General features: G+C 41.7%; 1 protein-coding gene across 2 annotated transcripts in view; it reads right to left on the bottom strand.

Annotated features, from left to right (window-relative positions):
- Positions 1 to 23,563, bottom strand: part of NDFIP1 (Nedd4 family interacting protein 1) — a 63,040-nt gene extending 39,477 nt beyond the window's left edge. The window contains exon 1 of one of the 2 annotated variants that reach the window (XM_058542953.1): positions 23,507 to 23,563. In XM_058542953.1, coding sequence (XP_058398936.1) covers positions 23,507 to 23,524 — 18 coding nt within the window. In that variant the 5' untranslated portion in view covers positions 23,525 to 23,563. Of the gene's footprint in view, positions 1 to 5,673; positions 5,881 to 23,506 lie in introns of those variants that run through there. The other variant, XM_058542961.1, reaches the window with a different exon arrangement.
- Positions 23,564 to 24,803: the final 1,240 nt, after the last annotated feature.

The raw sequence follows: 24,803 nt of genomic DNA, 5'->3' as shown, positions 1-24,803 counted from the left end.
AATCTCTTCAAGCCTTCCTTTTTTTAATTAATACAAATACAAAATTACTCTCACGGTAGGATTTATTTTATAATATAATCTAATGTAAAGTAATGTAATATAATTGGTGTCTAGGATAAAGCAGTTTGAAGTTATGTACAGGCAAACAAGTGGGTGGCATCAGTTTAGATGCCAGGGTTTTCTAGAGCACCTCACCTGGGCCTTGGTCTCTACCCAATACCAGGGAGTTCTGCTCTATTTCCAGGGCAAAGATAGAATGCTTACACCAATCAAATCTCCCCGAACAGGTGGTCACCAGTAGAACTAGGTAAGCAAATAAGAATGGATCAACTGATACAAAAACAACACAAAGTACACACAGCTTACCAAGAGCGAGTCAAAAACAAAGGCCAGTTGCAGATCTGCAGTTCCCGACACTCACAAACCCTGTTCCCACATCCATAACAGATGACAAAAGTGCTCTCGGGATATATTTCTCATGTGATAACAACTGCTCAAAATCTCACACCATTATCTTTTAGAGCTACACACACAAGTATTTATGGAAGAAATGATATTTCTAAGATATACTTCAAAATAATAATGGGGAGTATAAATGAAAAAAGATTAGTCATTTGTTGATAACTGAAGCTTAGTGATGGGTACATAAGGTTTATTAACACTATATTTTTGTATATGTTTAAAATTTTCATAGTAAAAAGTTGAAAATGTAAATAAATATTATTAAGAAATTACTCTAGGGCAGGCCCCATGGCTTAGCAGTTAAGTGCGCGTGCTCCGCTGCTGGCGGCCAGAGGTTCGGATCCCGGGTGCGCACTGACACACTGCTTCTCCGGCCATGCTGAGGCCGCGTCCCGCATGCAGCAACTAGAAAGATGTGCAGCTGTGACATACAACTATCTACTGAGGCTTTGGGGGAAAAAAAATAAATAAAATTAAAAAAAAAAAAAAAGAAATTACTCTACTCCTACAATTCAACAACAAAAAGCAAACAACCCAATTCAAAAATGGGCCAAGGACCCCGTGGCTTAGCGGTTAAGTGCGTGTGCTCCGATGCTGGCGGCCGGGTTCGGATCCCCGTCGCGCACCGGGGCACTGCTTCTCCGGCCATGCTGAGGCCGCGTCCCACATACAGCAACTAGAAGGATGTGCAGCTATGACATACAACTATCTACTGGGGCTTTGGGGGGGGAAATAAATAACTAAATAAAATCTTTAAAAAAAAAAAAATGGGCCAAGGACTTGAATACACGTTTCTCCAAAGAAGATATACAAATGGCCAATAAGCACATAAAAAGATGCTCAATATCACTAATCATTAGGGAGATGCAAACCAAAACCACAATGAGATACCACTTCACACCCATCAGGATGGTTTTATTAAAAAACAAACAAAAAAAACAGAAAATAACAAGTGTTGATGAAGATGTGAAAACACTGGAACCCTTATGCACGCACTGCTGGTGGGAATGTAAAATGGTTCACTGCTATGGAAACAGTATGGCAGTTCCTCAAAAAATTAAAAATAGCATTACCATATGAACCAGCAACTCCATTTCTGGGTATATATCCAAAAGAATTGAAAGCTGGGACTCAAAAGATACTTGAACACCCATGTTCACAGCAGTATTATTCACAATGGCCAAAAGGCGGAAGCGCCCCTTGTGTCCATCTACAGACGAATGGATAAACAAAATACGGCATACACATACAACGGAATACTGCTGTATTAAAACAGAAGGAAATTCTGACACGTGATACAACACAGATGAACCTTGAGGACATCATGCTACATAATGCTAAGTGAAATAAACCAGTCACAAAAAGACAAATACTGTACAACTCCACTTATATGAGGTACCTCATATAATTTAGAGTAGTTTAAATTCACAGACTGAAAGTAGAACGGTGGCTGTCAGAGGCTGGGGGAGGAGGAAATACGGAGTTACTGTTTAATGTGCACAGAGCTTCAGTTAGGGAAGATGAAAAAGTTGTGGAATGGATGGCAGTCATGGCTGCCCAACAATGTGAATGTACTTAATGCCAGTGAACTAACTGTACACTTAAAAATGGTTAAAATGGTAAGTTTTATATATTTTTTTACCACAATTTTTAAACAGTTTTTTAAAAAAATAATTCTACCCATTTTCTCAAAATTTTTTATGAAAGTTTTCTTTGATCATTGGCCACAGAGGCCACAAATACAGTACACTAACCTTAAAATCTTGACATAATATTCTAAGGAGCATTCCATGATATAATTATAATGACTTTTTAAACTAAAAAAATAAAACCACATGGGCACTATTTGCCCCTTCCTCAAGGATTGTGACTTCATCTAACACCTAAACATGGATATGGTTTAGTCTGCCAGGGATGAAATTCTTTCCCTGATGTATCAAAACCTTCCTCCACAATCCTGAGAAAGCTAAAAGAATCCTGAGATATCAAAAAAGTATCATCCCCAAAGCTGCTCTACAATGTCATCAGACTACAATACAAACTTATTAGTGATGCTCACAAGCAGGCAACTTCTTTAGCAGGCAGTGTCATCATTGCCCACTTACACTGAATTCAAATCCAAATATCTTAGAACATTTCAGGAAATATTTGGCAAAATTCATGATATAAGCAAAGATCTATTCCAGTGAGGCAAAGAGGGCTTGGAATGGATGAACCGGAATAAATGTTCTCAGAGAGCGATACATTAACAAGTTTCTCAGCACTGGGCCTACCTAGACCTTTCTGAAGCAGTGCTTCCGAATGTTTGGACACACAATCTCAGTTTCAAAACGCAAAAGGGGAAAAAAATAAAACCACAGGGAACTTACGAGCCCAGCCTTTCCGTGTAGTCTGATAGGATGCTCAATTCAAGTTGTGCACATATTGCACTACCAATAAAAAGACCATAAAGCCAAAAATGTGTTTGCATTTATGAATGAATCATATAGTTTTCCGTTACATTTACTTTGCTGAAGGACCAGCCCAATTTGATTAACCAGATCAAATAGAAGTCAGAATGGCCTTCTGTGACAACCAAGGAGTATCATGCTCCTATCAAGTTTCCTGGACAATTCACCAACATTCTATAATTCAAAAGCCTTTTAAACATGTATATTCTCTGACCAAGCATTTCCACATCTAAAGGTTTATACTAAGGAAATAACTGACGATGTATGTAAGAGAAACTTCAGTGAATGAAAAAAATTATAAGTATCACTAGTGACCAACAATGGGCAACTGATTAAATTATGGTTCAGTCATACAATTACATGCTTTATAGACATTAAAATATGAGCCCATCTTATTAAATAGCTGTATTGTGCACCTTTGTACAAACATCTGTGTGCATGAATACCTTGTGCAAATTTGTGAATGCACATGTGTCTGAGAACATGATACACACGGGCACATGTGGGTCTGTAAACACATACATGTGCTCATATCACACAAAGTGTGTGCAAGTATAATCACAGGCCCATGAAATTGTACATGTGTACAAAGATGTGCCTATATACATATGTATGGGTGCATAAAATAACAAATATGCACAAGTATATATCCGCTAAAGCATATGTCTATATTTGGACTGTGAGCCTGTGTTTTAAGTAGGTGAGTGTGTATTTATCCTTGTAATCACTACTTAGAAGCTGTGACCTTGAGCAAGTTACTGAGCCTCTTGGAGAGTTGACTTTGTCGTCTACACAGTAATACCAAACCCTGCCTCATAGGAGTTTTGTGAGGATTAAGTGAAATAATGGATGTAAAGCACTTAGCACCCTCATTGGTGCATAGTAAATGCTCAATCAATATTAGCTTTCCTTATCTGTACACATTATATTGATCTACACTTGTGTATATTTACATAGCTATAAGTCCACAAGGATAGACATTAAAATATTAACTTTGGTTATCTATAGGTGATAGGTTTTTGTTGGAGGGTTTTTTAGGGAGTTTTTTGGCCTTCATATTTTGCAGTTTTCTAGAAAGATTATTTTTTTCTTTTTTTTGAAGATTATTTCTTCAAAATAATGATGATTTAAAAAAAAAATAAAGATGGCCTGTCCCTGACATACCTCAATCCTGCATATTTAAAGCTATTAAATACTACACCAAAGAATACATAATTTTGATACTCCACCAAATTTTCTGTATTCTAGCAGTATGTCAGCATTACCTAATAGCTCAAGAAGATGGCAGTACAAAGAAAAGCCACAGCTTTTTGTTTGTTTGCCTTATCCAAGGCAGGATGAAAAGAATGAATTAGATCACACTATGGGATCCATGTGATTTGCAAACACCTTGGTGACAGTTCAGTGACACCTGTCATTCGTATTTCACTAAAGCAAGGAGGAACCCAGAGCCCTGCCCAAGGTCATACAAAAAAGCATGTGCCAGACCCCAGCCTGTGAGCGATCTAAGCACCAGACTGCACTGCCACAATCTGGGCGTGTTTATGAAACCAAAAAGCTAAATTCTTAACACAGTCATTTCAGGAGTCCGGCTGGAGGAGGGAGGAAATTACAACACAGCTGATGACAGCAAAACAAACCAGTAACTGGACGCACCAGGGTTAATCTAGATATTTTAATCGTATTGGTTTTCTTTATTTCTAAAATATAAAACTGTAGATCATCTATGATAGCACATTTAATTTCATAGAAGCACGATTGACATTTGTATGCAAATTATACTGAAACCATTTGAAACATGGCAAAACGTAAGCAGTTACCTGCGGTTCCAATGCTGAGTCCAATGTTGATCAGTTACTACCTGGCTCAATTCCCACAATTACGATATGTGTTATATTAAATATCTCTAAAAACCCTACACAATGTCCCTCCGAATTTCCGAGGGAAACCCAGCTCCAGACAGTGGCGAGGGAAACAAGCAGCTCTTTTCCCTAGGGCCTCAATTTTCAAATCATATCCGAGATAATAATCCAATCACCCCCTATACACTTCCTCCCCAGCTATGTTATTAAATCCCTTTAAACGTCATTCCCAAGTTTTTAAAACACACCCAGGCACACGCCCTGCAGCCTTCAACGTAACTCGACATTTTGGGGCAGCACCACTGTTAAATATCGCCTTTTCCAAATTTACTGCAAACTGCGGTCTCAAGTCTCTCGCCTCATTTTTGACTTTTGTCTGAAACCGGAGGCGAGGAGGATGGGTTTTGACAAACAGACTAGGCTCTGAAACCCTGAGTAATCGCATCTCGCTGCGGGGAGCTGTCGACGGCAGCAGCAGCGATTTTAATCTTTTCTCTCCACCCAGTTTCCTTTTCCATTTCATGCTTGCCTTTTTTTTTTGGTCTTTCCAATGACATCAAACCAAGGGCGGAAAAAGGAAAAGTGAATGCCCCCAGGTCGACGCCGACTGAGGGTCGCGGTTCGACTCGGGGACTCGCCCGCCACGGGAAAGCAGGAATGCGGTCGGCGGAGGCTTTCCCACCGCCCGGGTCCCGCCCCGGGTCGCGGAGGGATGGGCCCGGCCCGCGGCGGCCTCGAATCCCAGCCCGGGGCCCGCCCGGCCCGCCCAGGCCCAGCGCGGCCTGCCAAGCCGCGGCGTCGAGTTGGCTGCAGGCTGGGCCGGAGAGGCCTGAAGCGGCCGCCGGGGAAGGCAGGGCAGGGCGGGGCCGGGGGCCGCGGCGGGACTCGGCGCTGCTCACCTGCTGGTACCGACTGCCGCAGGTCGGCTCCACCGCCGCCAGCGCCGCCAACGCCAACGCCATGGCGCAGCCGGCCGCAGGGAAGGAGGGCGAGCGAGCGAGCGAGCGAGCTGAAGGGACGCGGCGCTGCGGCCTGGGAGCGCGGGGAGGCCGACGGGGACGCGCCTCGGGCGGGTCTCGATGGCCGCCGCCGCTTCCAGGCGAGCCGCTCTCCTCGGGCTGTGAGCGCCGCCGCCGCGGAGGCTCCGACACAGCCCTTGGGGAGGAGGCGGGGACGACGACGACAACGACGCTACGCCGCCGCCCCGCCCCCGACTCGCGCGGCCCGGCCGTCCCGGCGTCGCCCCGCGCCGCCGCCCTCGCCGCCGGTGCCGCCGCCCGCAGTGGGCTCCGCCCCTCCTCCCGCGCCTCCGAGGCTGAAGCGTCGGATTCGAGTCCACGAAAAGCGAGTTCACCACAGGCCCCCACAGAGAGGGCGACGCCGGTCATGAGCACCGCGTACCAAGCCCTGAGCTTCCCCTCCGTGTTGTCATCTAACCCTCATCACACACCCCGACACAGGGGCTGCAGCCCCATTCGAGAGGTCGTTGGCGCCCAGGGAGGTTATCAGTCTTACACAGCAGAGATCTGATCCCTGATATCTGGCTGCAGAGTCTCGGTTCTTATCCACTCCCTTCTTATCTGCCATCCTCATAGATCAGGGGTCAGTCGACAGGAGGGCAGAGGCCAAATCCGGACCACTGACCATGGAAAGTATATGAAATTCAAATTTCAGTGTTCATAAATTGTTTTATTGGAACACAGCTGCTCCGGTTTGTTTTGCCTGCAAACCCTAAATTACTGGCTATCTTAGTATTTACAGAAAAAATTTGCTGACCCTAAATCCTCAAGAACTGTTTAGGTCTCAGAGCCTATTTAGGGTGGATGATAATAATAGCATCTTCATTTTTATGCAGTCGTTTATTATTTTAACAGCCTCATCCGTGGATATAGACACGATATTTCCTGAACCAAAGCTCTCTGAGGAGGTGACAGGAAAGGCAAAACTTCAAACATTAGCCTTGCTAAGAGCTTTCCAGGTAGCAGGAACATGTGCAAATGCGTTGAGGGAAGAGCTTGCCTTACGGAAGAGCTAAAAGGAAGCGACATAACTGCCATATAGGAGATCATTATCAATGTTTCACAATGCCTCAAGAGAGTAAATATTTTACCAAGAACACAGAGCTATGGAGGGGTAAAGCTGGTATGTGAGTCCATTAAGCCAGCTTTCTTAACCATTATCATGCAACTAAATTATAAACGTTGTGAAGATGAGAATATTTGTCTTTTAAATATTTTGATATCTCCCATAGCATCTAGCACAGTATAGCTATAGAGCAGGCATTTGAGGTCTGCTGTTTCTTTCTGTCACACCCAGCCATCTGGAATTGTTTCTACCCACATGTCCAACACAGAAAAAAACTTAATCTTGGAAGCTTGTTGCAATTCTCATTTCTTCTTGATTGCCTTTCCAAGTTGGTAGTCTAGGGTTGGCATTAATATGATTATTGTTTTAGCTTCTAATTTTCAAGTTTGGTTAACTACATAGTTTAAAACATAGCTATGTTTTGAACCTACTCTGAGGTTTCTGTATATAGGAGCCAATTGTAATCAATAAAAATTCTAGATATTTATCTTCCTTACTTGAGATCTCTACCAGCATCCAAACTCCTACATGTCTGTCCTATTTCCAAGTGTTGGCTTCACATATGTATACTCTGGGAGAGTGAACAAATCCAGCAATATGCTAATCTGAGAGTCTCAAAGTGGTAGGTTCCTTACTTTGTCCTTCAGTTGTTGTTTTTAACCCAGAAAAATAACCTTTAAATGTAATAAGGTACAGTGACAGTCCAAACATAATGTCCTACCTTTGTGGTCTTACATAGGGGGAAAAAAGTCTAATTTGAAAAATTTTTAGATCTCATCAATGGAAAGTAGAAATCCAGACTTCTTTGCCCAGAATTTCTAAACATACATGTAAGAAGGAATAAAAAAGATGTCTGTGCTGCCACATATGGCTATTGGCGCAATAGCTGCCATCTTTATGCATCTCTGCAGCACTGTGGCTTTTGTGGAAAAGAAGTTGCTACTCTTCCCATCTACTTCTTTCCTAAATTACTTTCTCTCTCAATAGCTATACATTCCCTGCATGTGACATATTTATCATAATATAAATACTGGGCTTTCTCAAAGGAATATTTTCTCTCGAAAGGAAAAGAAAGTTGATCTCCAGCTTCCAATATCCCTTTCCTACTCCTTTTCTGATATGTTGAACCAAAATATTTTGTGTTAAGGAAAAGATGTGGTCTTCTCTTTCTCTGAGTTCTCCAAAGCCTTTAATAAGTAAATTGAGATAATTTGTGTTGATTCAATGGATGGGTAAATTGGGGAGTTGAGAAATTGAGTCACCGCTGTATAAGGTCTCCAGTTGGCAAGCAATTGTACAGGCAAGGGGAAAACTCTGAATTTCTGACTCATGGATCCATGCCTGCTGCAAGCCAAGCAGACAGAGAAGATAATCCAAGGCCATAAAAATTGCACTCTGGCTTCATCTCAAGATGTTGTCAAGAGAGTTTCCACAGAGAAAGTTATTAATTTCAGATTGCTGCACTTAAAAACTTATTTCCCCACAGAATAACAGTAATACTTTCCATGTGCAATACTTTTTATGTGAATTGCTGACTCTGAATCATCCATCCTGAGAGAGAAGAGAAATATTATGGACAACTAAGAGCATAGCTCATGTCTATTTCCTTTTTTCCCTCCAGTTTAGATAAAAATCTCTTCCAGGATAGATGTGATCTTCTCTCTTGCACGTCTACCTGAGGCCTGTCCTAGGCAGTACTGGGCTCAATGAGTAACCAAGAATGGTTTGTTAAAAAGCTCCACTGGTCTCATTTCAGGCCTTAAATGTCTCCAGCTAATCTTTATAGGGCTCCAACTGAACCATGCAGCTCCATTTCTACTGATTTTTAAATTCTTGCTACATTACTATGAGTTTCATTAAGAGCAAAAGGTAATATCTTTATATTACAAATAAAGAAATTTTCCACTGATAATTACAACTGTTTGTGGAGCACATGCTGCGTCTTGGACCCTTTCATACATCATGTCCTTAATCCTCATAACAAACCCATTCTGCAGGTGAAGAGATTAAGGAAATGTACATCAGTTGCTCAACTAGTGAGTGCTGGAACAATAATTCAAACTCAGATCTGTTTGACTACAAAACTTGAGTACTGCTCTGTAAGTGGAAGGAAATACAGGACATAGAAGGACCAGTTCTACCCTCAGGGTCTTCACGATGAAACAGAGAAGATAGTAAACACATATTCAGGTCATTTTTTAATATAAAAATTGCAAGTTAATTACAGCTGTGTTGAGCTATACTAAATAACGCTGAGAGATGGTACAGGGAATTATGTGACCAGGGGGGATAATCAGGTAAGGATTCAGCAGAAAGGGTTTTAAATGAGAAAAAGCCTTTGTTGTGATGGAAAGAGGGGAAGGCATACCAAGTCATGAGTATGCTTGAACAAAAGCTTAGAACAGCGGTCAGCAAACTTTTATGTAAAGAGATAGATAGTAAATATTTTGGGCTTCGTGGGCCACAAGCTTTCTGTCACATCTACTCCATTTTGTATTTTTTGCACCGCCATTGTATCGTGAACACAGCCATAGACAATACCAAACAAACTGGCCTAGCTGTGTTTCAATAAAACTTTATTTATGGTCACAGAAATTTGAATTTCCCATCATTTTCATATGTCATGAAATATCCTTCTTTTGATTTTTTTAAACTATTTAGAAATGTAAAAACTATTCTTAACTCTCATGTCATAAAAAAACAGGTGGTGGGCTGGATTTGGCCTCCAGGCCGCAGTTTGCCAACTCCTAGCTTCACAGAAGGACAAAAAAAGTTTATGTGCTAAGAGCTTGAGTAGGAAGTTTAAACCACAGAGTAATGCAAAAGGCCTACTGGACAGGGAAGGGAGAGAGGAGGGTGGGAAACTATAAAAGATCTTAAAACATAAATGTGTTGTGCAAAAAAAGTAAGTCAGAGGAAAAGGATTTGTCAAGTAGGAATCCAACATGAGACTCCTGATTCCTTGGTTTATCTTCTTGACACTGGAATACCATTGATTCATTTATTCAACAGATATTAACTTACCACCAATATGGGCAAGCACTGTGGCTTTCTGCCTAGAACCTGAAACTACAAAAGAATAGTTTCTCATTTATTTTCCAAAATGAAATTAAGAAATGCTAAGGGTGATTGTTTACTTATTTATTTAACATATCTTAAGTTTTGGTATGTTATGTCTTTGTTTTCATTCATCTCAAGGTATTTTCTAATTTCTCTTGTGATTTCTTAGACTCATTGGTTATTTAGCAGTGTGTGGTTTAATTTCCACATATCTGTGCATTTCCCAAATTTCTTTCTGTTATTGATTGCTAATTTCACTCCACTGTGGTTGGAGAACATATTTTGTATTATTTGCTTTATGGTTTGCTTCATGCTCTAGTATGTGGTCTATCCTGGAGAATGTTCCATCTCCACTAGAGAAGAATATACGTTTTGCTGTCTATAGGTATCTTTTAGGTCTAGTTGGCTTATATTGTAGTTCAGATCTTCTATTTCCTTGTTGATCTTCTATCTAGTTGTTATAGCCATTATTAAAAGTGGATTGTTGAAGTCTCCAACTATTATTGTTGAATTGTCTATTTCTCCCTTCAATTGTGTCAGTTTTGCTTTATATATTTTAGTGCTTTATTGTTAAGTACATATATGTTTATAGTATTTACTTATTTTATACACTGTCTTGGTCCAAAAAGGATTTAAGTGGTTACAGTATAGCAGGAAATCATAGATTAGAAGTAGATGAGAAAGAAAAAGCTAAACAAGAGTAGTAACATGAAATAGACTTTGTCTTCATTTTCACTGTTTTCTCCATGTGAACAGAGCCTGGCACATAGTAAGCCCTTTAGGATTGAAATATCATTGGGAATGAGGTTAAGTTATACATGTTACAAGCACACCATAAATTTGGCCTGTGATTGAAGTGGAGACCTGATTGGTAATACAATTGATAGTGAACCTGAGCTAAATAAACAAAAGATACCAAGACTAATAGAGAAGTTTCTTCCAAGAGTCTTCACTAAAATTTAATTGTAAAGATGCGACACTGATCTCTGTCCCAAACAGAATATATGCGGTAAGTTTCGGGAATTCCCCCCTACCAGGAGTGATGCTATGGCTGGTCCATGTTTTGACTGCCACATCTGATTGTGCAACCAGGGATAGCCATCCCATTGTTGTCTGTTAAATGACACCTCCCACCCTGCATTTGGGCGATATACAACCTTTGCATCTATAGGAGGCGACCCCATAAAATCTGTGAGCAATCCCTCTTCTGACGAATAGTTCACAATATATTTAGGGGTGTTATGGGTGGGGAAGGAATGAGGAACAGCAAAGTGTCCACGAGGAAATCAAGTGTCTGATCTTCATCTTTGGACACAGTGTACCAACCAATCACATTAACTAAGCACCTTAAAGAAAGGAACACAGTGATTAGGGAAAGTGCTTAACTCTCCAACCCTCAGGCCGATTCATGAGGTAAGAAAACGGTTTCTCACATTTCCCAGGCTGGGAGTTTTGTTACTGTGTTTAGGGAGTATCGTAAGAGACATGAGTACACATGGGAAATACTAAAGCTAGGAGCTCTGCACTGCCTGTGGTGTGTCAGGGGAAAAACAATGGGCGCTAATTATGTCACAGAAAAGAAGCAACCCGCAGGGAGCCCCACTGGAAGAATGATGTTGCCTTAAACTCAGCAGCAGCTTGTGGGCATGCACGCTGGTTCCTACAGGTCTTCAGGGAACTCTGCCCGGGTGACTTAGAGCAGGCCTCAGGCAAAGCACAAGAGAGAATCTCTAGTTCTAAATAAGACTACGTGAAGACCAGGAAATAATACCTTATTTTTTAAGCAGTGTTGAAATCCTGGCCAAATTATTCAGGGACTCCTCTCTAACGTTATTCCTGTGTGGGGCTCTCCCTCATTACAACGTCTTCAGTAACTAAAGCCCACAGATGGAGCAAAGACAAGTCCCCTTCTAGGCCAAATTCCTCCCCTGGAGTGAGCAGTGCTATAACATGGGAGTGGTACCTGGTGAGATGCACCTGGGAACGCAGCCTTTCCACCACCTTTGATGGTGACAAAACAGGTCACAACACCTCAGATTTCAATTTTAAACGGCGTAATTAGCCACCCCCTTAGTGGCTGAATGGAAGCTGTGTTCTTGGCTCTTGAAACACCAAACATCCTCTCGCCCTGTCTTTACCTGTTAAGCCAGTGTCATTCTATAAGCAAACATGGTCAGTATACGAGTCTACAGGTCATCCAGAACACCAGCTTAAATTCCCACTGATGTTTTTCACCAGAAAAAGTTTTAAGGCACATTTTTTATTGTTCACTGCCCTAACAAGGTGCCTCTGATGTCAGTGGCCCCAAGAACACTACTTTAATAACTCACATGTATTAAGCAATTACTTTATGCTGGGGACTGTGCCAAGCAATTTACATTCCTTATCTTTTTTACCACTCACAATAAACACATGAGATAAAGTGTATTTCTGTCTCTATTCTGTGGATGAGGGAACAAGTTGCATGGAAGTTAATTATCTTGGCTATGTGTGTGTATCATAGAAGATTGGGGCTAAAATACCTTTAGAAATCATTTGGTTTAATGCCTCACTTTACAGATGAGGAAACCGAGCTCAGAGAGGTTAAGTCTCGTGCTCATGATCACACAGCCAGGAAGTGGCAGAGCTGATACCTAACACAAGGTTCCTTCCCTCTGTGAACCATACAATCTACCACTTTGAGTTAACACACATCACCCTGGCCTCCTGTTCTCTACTAGTCGGTGGCCCAGCCTTTTATGATTTGAGGATATGTGCCATCCCCAAGCATGCTGTCATCATGCAATCAAACTATGATTCAAAAGAAAAGTGGGGGGCCATCATGCTCCCTCCGCATCAGATTGATGAAGTCAAACTTCGTGACTCAGAACACACAGAAGCTCTTCAGCCCTTAACAACTTTCCCCACAGGAAACCTGCCAGGTGCTGGGGTACCTTTTGAGTTCTTCATGGGTGGCAGAGAACGCAGCTAAAAATAGATCTGTCTCCAGCTCTCCCAGAAGAGGCTTGTAGCCTAAAAATGTCACTCTCTTCTCCCTTCCAAAACACAGACATCATTGCCCAGAGCATAGCCCTTCCCTCCCAACCTAGCAGCTGCTTAAGGATAAGATTTCCTCCCACCTGGAGACTAGATTTCCTTCTTGGGGAAGGGAGAGAAGTGTCTCTTACCAGCAGGAAAGACCTTTCACATGAACTTTGGCAAAAACCACTCTTATAAAGCAGATTGACTTCAACGAAAATGGTGAGGGTCTCTGGGCTAGTCCTTTATATCCTGAAGATCAACTAAATAGGACAGTGTCTGTAAAAGGACTTGGTAAACTGCAAATACCAGGAACCATCATGTGCCTCTGCACGTGTTCCTTGCATCTTCAAAATCACAGTGAGCGGAAGGAATGACTTCTCTAGTGATACCTCTGGTGACACAGAGTTTCCAGCCGCTGAGACTCAGGGAGTTTTCACAGCCTGGGCTTTCCATGGGTAACTCCTTGTGCGCTGAGATGAGATTAGGATCACTGCAGAAAGCAGTTCTGAGGCTGGGCTCATGCCGGCTGAAAGGGGAGCAGGTACTGCAATGAGTAAGAATGAGTTTCAATCAGCCAAGAGAATTGAGGAGACAGGGAGAGAGTCTTGTTCAGCCATGGGAGGACCTCCCAACTGAGTCTCCGTCCCTGTGTTAACCTGGAGATGGTCTTAATATAAAGACATGTTTGCTAGCTTCTCGCCAGGGGCATGCGATGCTTGAGCTCCATGGAACATCTTGTCACGTGAGAGGTGTTTTCAGTTCTTTTAGTTTATTCATGGCATTCATTCATTCAGTAAATAGATGTTTAATTCTTACTCCATGGGTAGCTTTCTCTGCTAAAAAAACTTCTCCGTTTTCTGCCGAAATACAAAGCCCACATACAGTGAGTATAGTCTGAAGGTAAACAGGTTTTGTTTAAATACAAAAAGTAAAAATGTGCCTATTTCCATTGAATCCACTCCCTGCCACTCCCCTTGCTCCCCACCATAAACCAGAGGTCACTTTGGGGATATTTTCTGTTCCTGGGAACCACTGTGCTTCTGGAAAACACTGTCTTCAAAATGCCATCTTATTCTTTTTATAATATTTTTTATAGTACTATTACAGTATTTATTGGACACTCTTGTGCATAGCTCCATGAGAGACTCCGAGGGAATATGAAAGCAATAACAGCACGAACACATCATCATGAAGAAAGACAAGAAGTGTAAGATGTGGTGCCTGGGCCTTAGGTCCTTATCACGGGATGCACAAAGGCGGGGGGAATGCCTGTGACTCATGCTCCCTCTCCCACGCCCAGGACAGGCAGCAGTAATCCATCCCAACACTCCCACTGAAGTCAGATCCGGCTAAAAATTCCTCTCAACACAGTGCTCTGAGTAGTCACTGCCAGTTTTCTGGAGTTGGCAGAAAAATACTCCATGTAAAATACAATCCATCCACCTCCAATTTCCATCCATGTATTTTTGACCAAGTTCAACAGAAGTTCAGAAAAGGAAGAAACGGTCATATGTGCTGGAGTGATTGGGAAAGATGCCATAGGGGAGGGCAATTTTAGCTTTATCCTGAAGGATTGGTCAAATTGGGGTAGAGCAGGTAAATAGAAGAGAGGAGAGAGGAAGAATACTTGCTTCAGTGAAGTTTCTTGCATTTTTTTTAATGAGGTCAAATCTATGTCTCTCTCTCTTTTTTTTTTTAATGACTTCTGGCTTTAATTTAGGAAGATCTTCCTCACCCCCAAGATCATGAAAACATTTACCTATATTTTCTTCTAGTACTTTCATGGTTTTCTTTTTCACACGGACATATTTGATCAAGTTCAATTTATTTTGGGATAAGGAATATGGTAGGAATCTAGCTTTCTTTCTTTTTTTTTTAATGGCTAGTGGGGCCAGCCCTATGGTGCAAGCAGTTGGGTGCGCGCGCTCCGCTGTGGCGGCCTGGGGTTCGCTGGTTGGGATCCCGGGCGTGCTGGTTGGGATCCCTGGCGCGCACCGACAAACTGCTTGTCAAGCCATGCTGTGGCAGCGTCCCATATAAAGTGGAGGAAGATGGGCATGGATGTTAGCCCAGGGCCAGTCTTCAGCAAAAAGAGGAGGATTGGCAGATGTTAGCTCAGGGCCAATCTTCCTCACTCTCACTCACACACACACACACACACACACACACACACACAAATGGCTAGTTAGATCTCGTACCATCTGTTAAATAATCATTTAAAGAGTCTCCTTTACAGGGGCCGGCCCGGTGGCGTAGTGGTTAAGTGCACGCACTCCCCTTTGGTCGCCCAGGGTTCACAGGTTTGGATCCCAGGTGCGCACCCATGCACTGCTTGTCAAGCCATGCTATGGCGGTGTCCCACATAAAGTAGAGGAAGATGGGCACGGATGTTAGCCCAGGGTCAATCTTCCTCAGAAAAAAAGAGGAAGATTGGTAACAGATGTTAGCTCAGGGCTAATCTTCCTCATACACACGACAAAATAAAATAAAAAGTCTCCTTTACAGATTAGTGGTTACCTGAGGGGAAGGGAGTGGGGAGAGGGCATAAGGGGTAAAGGGGCTCATATGTACTGTAACAGATAAAAACTAGATAAAAACTAACTAGACTATCAGTATATAGAAACTGATATGTAATGTATCAACTCAAATTACACAATGTTACAAACCAATATGACCTCAGTAAAATAATAAAAAAATAAACTATTTAAAAAATAAAGAAAAGAAAAAGTCTCCTTTAACATATACAAAATCTCCTTTGTATGTGTGCTTATTTCTGGATCCCTGATTATTTTTTCATTCATCTGTTCATATGTTTGTTGGGAGTCCTGTTTTTTAGAAAACTCAATTTGCAAAATCCTCAACATACAAATCAGATAAACTAAGCAGGTAAGAGTCCTCAGGCAGTAGATAGGAAGCTGCCCTAACTGTCCCTGAAATGATTCAGTTTTTCAAAAGCTTAAATGTATACATATCTTTTTTTATACAATAGCTTTATTGACATATAACTCTCATAGCATACAATTCATCCATTTAAAATGTACAATTCAGTGGTTTTCAGTAATTTACAGTGTGCCATAATCAATTTAGAACATTTTCATCACCCCCAAAAGAAACCCTGTATCCATTAGCAGTCACTCCCCATTTCCTCCCAACCCCCTGCGCCTTAGGCAACCACTAATATACTTTTTGTCAGTATAGATTTGCCTGTTCTGGACATTTCATATACACAGAATCATACAATATGTGGCCTTTTGTGTCTGGCTTCTTTCACTTAGCATAATGTCTTCAAAGTTGATCCAAATTTTAGCATGTGTCTGTACTTAGTCTTTTTTTTAATTGAGATAAGATTTATATAACATGAAAGTAACTATTTAAAAGTATGCAATTTGGTGGCATTCAGTATCTTCATTATGTTGTACAACCATCACCTCTATCTAGTTCCAAAACATTTTCATCACCCCAAAAGGAAACTGTGTACTCATTAAATAGTAACTCCCCATTCCCTCCCCCACTTCCCTGCACTCCCCAGCCCCTGGCAACCATTAATCAACTTTCTGTCTCTATAGATTTGCCTAGTCTGGACATTTCATGTAAACAGAATCATACAATATGTGACTTTTTGTGTCTGGCTTCTTTCTCTTAGCATAGTGTTTTCAAAGTTCATCTATATTATAGCATGTGTATCCATACTTCATTTCTTTTTATTGTTGAATATTCCATGGTATGGATATAGCACACTTTGTTTATCCATTCCTCAGTTGATGGACATTTTGGTCATTTCCACTTTTTGGCTATTATGAACAATGCTGCTGTGAACATTTGTGTACAAGTTTTTGTGTGAACCATACACTTCTTTTAAAAGGAGCATTACCTTTTGCATAAAGTCTTATAGTTCTTTGCAATACCAGTCCTATGAGCCATCTTTTCAGGATGATTAACAAAATAACCTTGTTTCTTTTTTTGTGAGGAAGATCGGCCCTGAGCCAACATCTGACAATCCTCCTCTTTTTGCTGAGGAAGACTGGCCCTGGGCTAACATCCATGCCCATCTTCCTCCACTTTATACGGGAAGTTGCCACAGCATGGCTTGCCAAGCCGTGCGTCGGTGCGCACCCAGGATCCAAACCAGCGAACCCCGGGCCGCCGCAGCAGAGCATGTGCACTTAACCGCTTGCGCCACCAGGCGGGCTCCCATACCCTTGTTTCTTTAAAGCCAAATGTAATTTCATTTGTGGAGGCCTCAATCCTGTCAGTCTATGCTAATTTGAACCACCATGAAATAAAGTAAATTAAGAAATTAATTAAGAAAACTGCAGTCTGGTGAAGAACATGACTAGGTGGGTGCTCAAAAGGATCCAGTGATAAAGATGGAGGCAGTGCTGAAGTACAAATACAAAATCACTCCCGTTACACTTTTTAAGTTCTCTTCTTCGCAAGAATAGGACCCAGGTAATTTCATTCATTTACTTATGGACTAGAGGTTCAATTTTTAAAGCAGTTTAAACATTTAATAGGTTTTGCCTATTAATCCTGCCATTAACAGGATTGCCACAGACAAGGTTCAATGGAAGAAATCAAAAGAGCACAACAAAGACAGACAGTTTTTTAACAGACCCGACTGCCCCCCAGACTCTAGTTCTTGAGAACAAAGACTGCATCTTGTTTGCGGTAGGCACACCATAAATATACTGTATTTGTTAAATAGAAAAATGAGTGAAAGTATGTCTAGAATCAGATTTCTAGCCTTTGCTCCACCCACCCACTCCAGCCCTGCTGTTTACACCCCCCCAGAGCCCCCAGCCTCACCCAATGCTAAGGGACAGATCATGATCTATCTAAGGCAGGCGTGGTTGGAAGATTGTCTTTAGGAATTTGGGGAAGAGAGGGAGTAGCATCAATGGTAGAAAATCAAACGATCTTGTGTGGTCTTACCCTTCATCTGCCAATTTTGAAAGGACAGTAATTTCTCCATACTTTGGCATTTGTACTGAAAAACAAAAACAAAAACAAACAAGAAAGAGTTTAAATACTAAATCAAATTGACTGTAAGCCTCTAACCCTCCGCCCAGGGCTCCCTGACCCCTCAGTGTTGTCTAATTGCGGCTCTGGGAGACGCAGAATAAGCAGGCCGTTCAATGCTGCTATTTTAAGCACCAAGTCTGGGTAGTCAATGCTGGCAGCAGACCGTGCAAGAAGCACCTTCACGGCCCAGACAGCCATGTACTCTGCCAGACTCACTGAAGATGAACCACAGGGAAGTCCAAAGAGCCTGTTTGGGCCTCTTTGCCCCTCATTAGTTAAACCGTGGCAGACATTCCAGGCCAGAGGGACATGTTCTATCTGTAAGTGCCTGAAAAATCCCACCGTGCTCTGACACAGCTGGGGCTGTGTCGCTGGCTGGCTCCTTTGCATCACTTGGTAATCAGTTCAGATGTCACCTCCTCAAAGGGGGCTACCCTGGCGCCTCACAAAGACCTTGAGACCCTAAAGATGAAATTGCTATCTATCTCAGCCCGCACAGTGCCCTAGTTCTGTCTCTTTAGCCACAGAAGCTCCTGAGGGTGAGGGGTGGCAGGCCCACCATCTGAAAGGGTGGTGGTAGTGGTCCTTTTGATTAGTTTGCACTGTTTTTCTCGGGTGTTAGCTCCTATTCTGATGAAATGATTGTGATTTCACCTTGCCCCAGAACAAACAGAGCTGTGACTTGTGTTTCCCAGTGTTCATTGCTAATTTCATGCACCATCAGGTTTCGTGTTCTCTCACGTTTCCACTAAACCTTGTTTCCCCCCTGGGCTGTGGGAACATTGTGGGGAGTACATTGTGGGGAGCTGGTATGCTGGGGGTTGCCAGGAGGCTGGAACAAACTTGGGGAGAACTTGTCCCTTGGCGACACCCACCCATGGGAAGCTTGCTCTCCAGACTACCCACCCACACACCCAGGGCAGCCATGGCTCACCCACCACAGCTAAGATGGGAAATGGCCTCCGGGTTCTGCTCAAAAGCACCCCAGGCAGCCACTACCAACTGAACTTAACTGGCACTACTTGGCAGTCCTGCTTGACTTATTAACAATAATCGAAAAAGAAAAAATAAATCTGTCCCCCAAACTGCATTCAGTTACACTGTTGCTCAGATCGTATTCCCTGTTCATATAGCGCTGTTTCATGAATTTTCCCAACACCAAAAATCTATAAGGTGAGAGAGCCTTTGTTCTTTTAAGGAGGAAAGAAATCTCTCTGAAAACACCTTTTAAAAATAAGTTTTGGGGGGGCTGGCCTGGTGGCAGAGTGATTGGGTTCGCATGCTCTGCTTCTGCGGCCTGGGGTTCGTGGGTTCGGATCCGGGGTGCGGACATGCCTACCGCTCAGCAAGCTGTGCTGTGGTGGCATCCCATATGCAAAATAGAGGAGGATGGGCACAGATGTTAGCTCAGGGCTAATCTTTCTCAGCAAAAAGAGGAAGATTGGCAACGGATGTTAGCTCAGGGCCAATCTTCTCACCAAAAAAAATAATAATAACAATAAGTTTTGGGGCCAGCCCCATGGCCTAGTCGTTAAGTTTGGTGTGCTCCGCTTCAGCGGCCCGGGTTTGGTTCCCAGGCGCAGATCTGCACCACTCGTTGGCAGCCATGCTGTGGCAGCGACCCACATACAAAATAGAGGAAGACTAGCACAGATGTTAGCTCAGAGTGAATCTTCCTCAAGCAAAAAGAGGAAGATTGGCAACAGATGTTAGCTCAGAGTGAATCTTCTTCAGCAAAAATAAAATAAAATATATAAATAAAAAATAAATATAAGTTTTAATGTATTTTAAGTATGAAGAAGTACAGAGAAGAAAACATTTAATGGCCCATGTTCTCATTGCCCAGATCCTCTTGTTGATATTAATAACAATAACAATAGAATAGTAATACATGTACAAGGTTTGAAATTTTAAACATTAAAGTATAAAATAACAAGTGATAACTTCTGTTCCTGCTCTTCCTAATGGTAACACCTATTATTTATTGATAGTGTTTTTATCCGTCCTTCCAGAAAAAGTATATGTATGTATAAGTTCTTTTTTAAATTTATCAAAAAAAGGGAGATGGATCATGCTCTACATTACGTTCCATGTGTTGTTTTTTTCTTACAAAATAATACATCTTGGCATCCTTTCCTGACCCACCTCATTCATTTTATCAGTGCATGGTTTTCCAACATATGGACGTGCCATAATTTAGCTAATGACTACCCTATTAATGGCAAAACATCTTTTAAACATTTCAGTGGGCCCTTTGGCAGTTGATACGCTATACATCAATAAGAGAGGAGGGACTCCTATTTCATTCATTCACTCAAAATCCTACAGCTCCAAAGATTATTCAGCTTGGTCCACAACATCTGGCAAATACAACTGCAAATCAAAGCATCAGCAGAGTGGGGGTGGGGGTGTGGAATGAAAAAGTCATTTGCAATGCACCAGAGTGAAGATCCCTTGCAATGATCATAAACGATATATACTGACAGTCCTCGAAGACTCAGTCATCGATGGGGCCAGGTGGTATCGCCGTGGGTGACATCTACGCAGCATTGCTTCACACAGAGACTTCAGATTAACAATGTCTCAGAAGCCTTACAGCACTGAAAATGCCTTATTTTATTTATAACGGGTATATTCACTACAGCTGCTGAGTCCACTGAGCCAGCCATGCTTTCCTATCATCAAGGTGCCTTGAGAGTAGGACCATCTTGATACATATGTGTATTTTTTTTAATTCTCTAGGGAAACAGATCTTTGCTTTGTCCAATTCTAATTCTGCCAGGGAATTGGGGTATTCAGTTCAGGTAAAATTGAAACTGGCCTCATTGAACCACTTGTTAACTGTGTGTCCTACGCATGTCACCTAACCGTTCTAAGTCTGTAACATGGAGATAATGATGCCTACCCCATAGGGTTGTTGGGATGGTGAGCTGGGACAATTTATATCCACAGGAAAACATACGGTATGCTCCCACTTCTATATTTAAACGTATCTAATCTGCAAAGAGAGATGTCTGGAAAGATTTTACCAAAATGTTAACCTTGGTTTTCTCTGGGGATGGGATTTCTGGAGATTTTTTTTTTTCCTTAGCTTTTTTCCATACTGCTTGAGTTTGTTTGTTTTGAGGATTTTTAAATTTTTTACAATGATTAGGAATGATTTTTACACAAAACATAAAGCCATTTTTAAAATGAGATAATGCATATAAAGAAAACCACACACAGTAAGTGCTCAATCAATGGTAGATGGTATTACTGTGAAAAGCTATCATGAAAAGATGGCTTGTTCGATAGCAGAAAATCACCATTTAACTATATTTAAGACCCACAAAGCCCAATCCTTAAGATTATGGGCTTTGGAATCAGACAATCTTGGGTTTAAACCCCAGTTCTATATCTTTTTTTTTCCTTCTCTCAGTCTTTTTAGGTAACACATCTTGAGCAGAACACTTCACCACTTATAGCCTTGGCTCCTCCATCTGTAAAATAAAATGCTTTTCCCCTCATCCAATCACCCAAATCCTACTCAACCTTCAGAGTTTTCAGTGTTTCCAGCTGCCCCAAATATATGGAATTCCTGGAGTACTTGCAACTTTGTGGCTCTTTAGGGCCCCGGATACAATAATACAACCTAGTCTGGAAAACACAGCTAATTCCCTGCACAATATCTATTCCTCTCTTTCTCTTTACCAACAGAACTTGGCTTTTATGCAGGGCAGCATGTGCCCAATTAAAAATACTTCCCTCCCAGACTTCCTTGCAGTTAGATAGCAGTGGCCTTGTGACCCAGTCTGACCAATGAGATATAAGCACTATTCTTATATATTACAAGGGGCTTCCAAGAAAATTGTTTTATCCCTGATCAGAAGGGAGATATTCAGCTGACATATGCTCTTGGCTCTCATCTCTTCCCCCTATTTCAGCCTGAAGCAGGAAAATGACACTTAGAGGGGCAGCAGCCATCTTTGCAACTATGAGTATGACTCACTAAGAATGACAAAGCAGGAAAGCAGAAGAAACCAGGTCCTTGATGACTTCATGGAGATGCTGTACAAATCCTGGACCAAATACTCTAGACTTCATGTTACATGAGAAAAACAAACCTTAGTAGGTTAAGCCACTGTTGTCAGGATTTAGTTACATGCAGCCAAATGCAGTCCTGAGTGAATACACTACCTTATAGGATACACTACCTTATTTGAGGATTCAAATAAGATAATATGTGTCAAGCACTTAGCCCAGTGCCTGGAACATAGGCATAACTTAATAAATATTTATTGATCAGTTCCAATTTTCTTCCTAGTGAGAGGGAATTAGGAATTGAAAATCTGTCACGGAGCATGGACTGTAATAATAAAGTTAGAAACTTTATTTATTCATTCATTTGTAAAGTTCTTAGAATCACGCCCAGCACACAAGAAGCACTTTATAAATATCTGGTAAATAAATATAATCCTAACACATGTTTACTGAATGCCTACAATGTGCCAGGCACTGTTCTAGATGCTTGAGAAGACAGCAGTAAAGAAGACAGTGTTCCTGTTCTTACAGTACTTCCATTTTAGAAAGAGCAGGAGGAGACGAACAAAAAGGAAATGAATGAATAAACAAGAAATCGTCATGAAAATAAAAGGAGATGGTGTGGTGCGATAGAGACCCCAGATCTCCTTGGATGGAGTATACAGGGAAGGCCTCTTGGAGGCAGTGACATTGAAAGTAAGACCTGATCTGTAAGAAGGAGCCAACTCTGCAAAGGGCTGGGGGAATAACACTGGTAGGCAGAAGGAGGCTTGTCAAAGGCTCTAAGGTAGGTATGAGTTTGGTGTTCTGGAGGACGAGTCTTCCTGAAATCACCCAAGATTTGCATTTGTAACTACAGAGAGGAATGCATACACAGGGCAAATCCACATTTTATGTGGCCTGAAACTACAATTTGGGGGACCCTCTTTAAGAAAAAGAATACAAAAGTACAAATACAAAATGGGGCTTTGGAAGGGGTCTTTGCAAGTGAGAGGCTCTGAAACTCAAGCTTCATGAACTTCATGGAAAATCTATTCCTGTTTAGACCTGAGGTGATAGAAGCAGATTTGAAGTATGAGTTATTCAGACTCTTTTGGTAGGCAAAAACCCATCTGAGTCAGATGGAGTGAAAAAAGTTGACATTTATGATAAGGATCCAGGATATCTCACAGGACCCAAGGATGAGAATTTAGCTGGGGCAAATATGTATGGCAATCAGAGACTCAAATACCAGCAGGACTCCCCATGTTTCGTCTCTTCTTCTCTAAACCTACATATATGCTTCGTTCTTATCTTTCTCTTTGCACATCAGTTCCAACTGCTTTTCTGACCCAAGGAGCAGAACACCATGGCCACCCATGTTACACGTCACATGTTACAGCTCCAATCACCAGTTCCTAGTCCAACTTCCCAGGGAAGCAGTCTGATTGACAGACTTGAGTCAGGTGTCCATCCTTGGGTGAAAAAACAGCACCATGACAAGTGGGAGGCCACTCAACCCTGAGATCAAGTAAAGGCAGTCACCTGAAAAAGAGGAATCATTGTGAGCCAGGGAGCAAACCCAAGAAGCGTCTGCCTCACCTGTTAGTCTCTGATTGTAGGGCAGCACTGTTCAATAGAAATATAATGTAAGATACAAATGGAAACCACATATGTCATTCAAAATTTTCTAGCAGACACATTAAGTACAAAGAAACAGATGACATTAATTTTTATATTTTGTTTAACCCAACATATTCAAAATATTATTACTTTAACATGTACTCAATACAAAAATATTTTACATGCTTTTTTACATACTAAGTCTTCGAATTCCAGTGTGTGTTTTACATTTCCGGCACATCTCAGTTCGGACTAGCTACATGTGGCTAGTGGCTACCATAGTGGACATGCAAATCTAGATTTCTTGGCTGAGATCTGGTTGATGCTGCTCTTCATGTACATCGCAGCAGTCCCAAGTCTGTAGCGATCAAACACAACAGTCTCTTGCTTGATGAGGTTGTCATTATTGTGTGTCTGCTCTTGGGCTCAGATAAATGTGCAGGACTAATCATCACTGGCTTTCAGAGTGCACACAGCACCAGCGCATTTGCTGCCAAATTGCAATTACAGAGTTCTTTCTTTGATGGATTCAGAGTTAATGTCTTTGCACTTCCTTTATTCCAGAAATGAAATTAAAGCCACTCACACACACACACAAAAGGCCCACACAAACCTGCAGCTCCATCAGCAAATTGTTCAGCCTTGGTAGGAAGGTCATTAGACTGGTTTTATATAGAGTCCATAAAGCATCAGGAAAACAGATAAATGTCAAAATCCTGGTTGCTCAGCTGCACTTCAGCTCAGCCTCACAAAGGTAATAAACGCATCTTTCCAAAGTGTGTCTGCTTTCTCTTCAATTTACTGCATCCAAGTAAATAAGCTCTATAAGGCTTATTCCTTTTTCATTACAAATATATCTTCCCCTAAATGTTAGCCAACACAGATGTATACAGGTCAGACCTGCTCCATCTCACTTTGAGAGGCTAGTTTCTATTCTGGCTGTAGATTTTTCAGGTGAGTTTTGTTGACAAGATCAGATGCGACTGGTTTAGAAGTCTCTTATTTTTCTGTCTGGAGGCAATTTGTCTAACAGTTGTCTAATAATTTAATAGCTACTGTCCATCAAGCACTTATTATGTGCCAGGCAATGTGCTAAGTGCTTACAGACATTATGTTGTTTAGTTTTTGCAACAACGCCATAGGTAAGTACTACTATTAACACCCTCATTTTACAAAGGAGGAAACTGAGGTTTGAGAAAGATTAAGTGACTTGCCCAAC

Source organism: Diceros bicornis, chromosome 1, assembly GCF_020826845.1.
Source record: "Diceros bicornis minor isolate mBicDic1 chromosome 1, mDicBic1.mat.cur, whole genome shotgun sequence".
Lineage (NCBI taxonomy): Eukaryota > Metazoa > Chordata > Mammalia > Perissodactyla > Rhinocerotidae > Diceros > Diceros bicornis.
The sequence above is the reverse complement of the archived record's forward strand: the minus strand, read 5'-3'. Positions and strand labels throughout refer to the sequence as shown.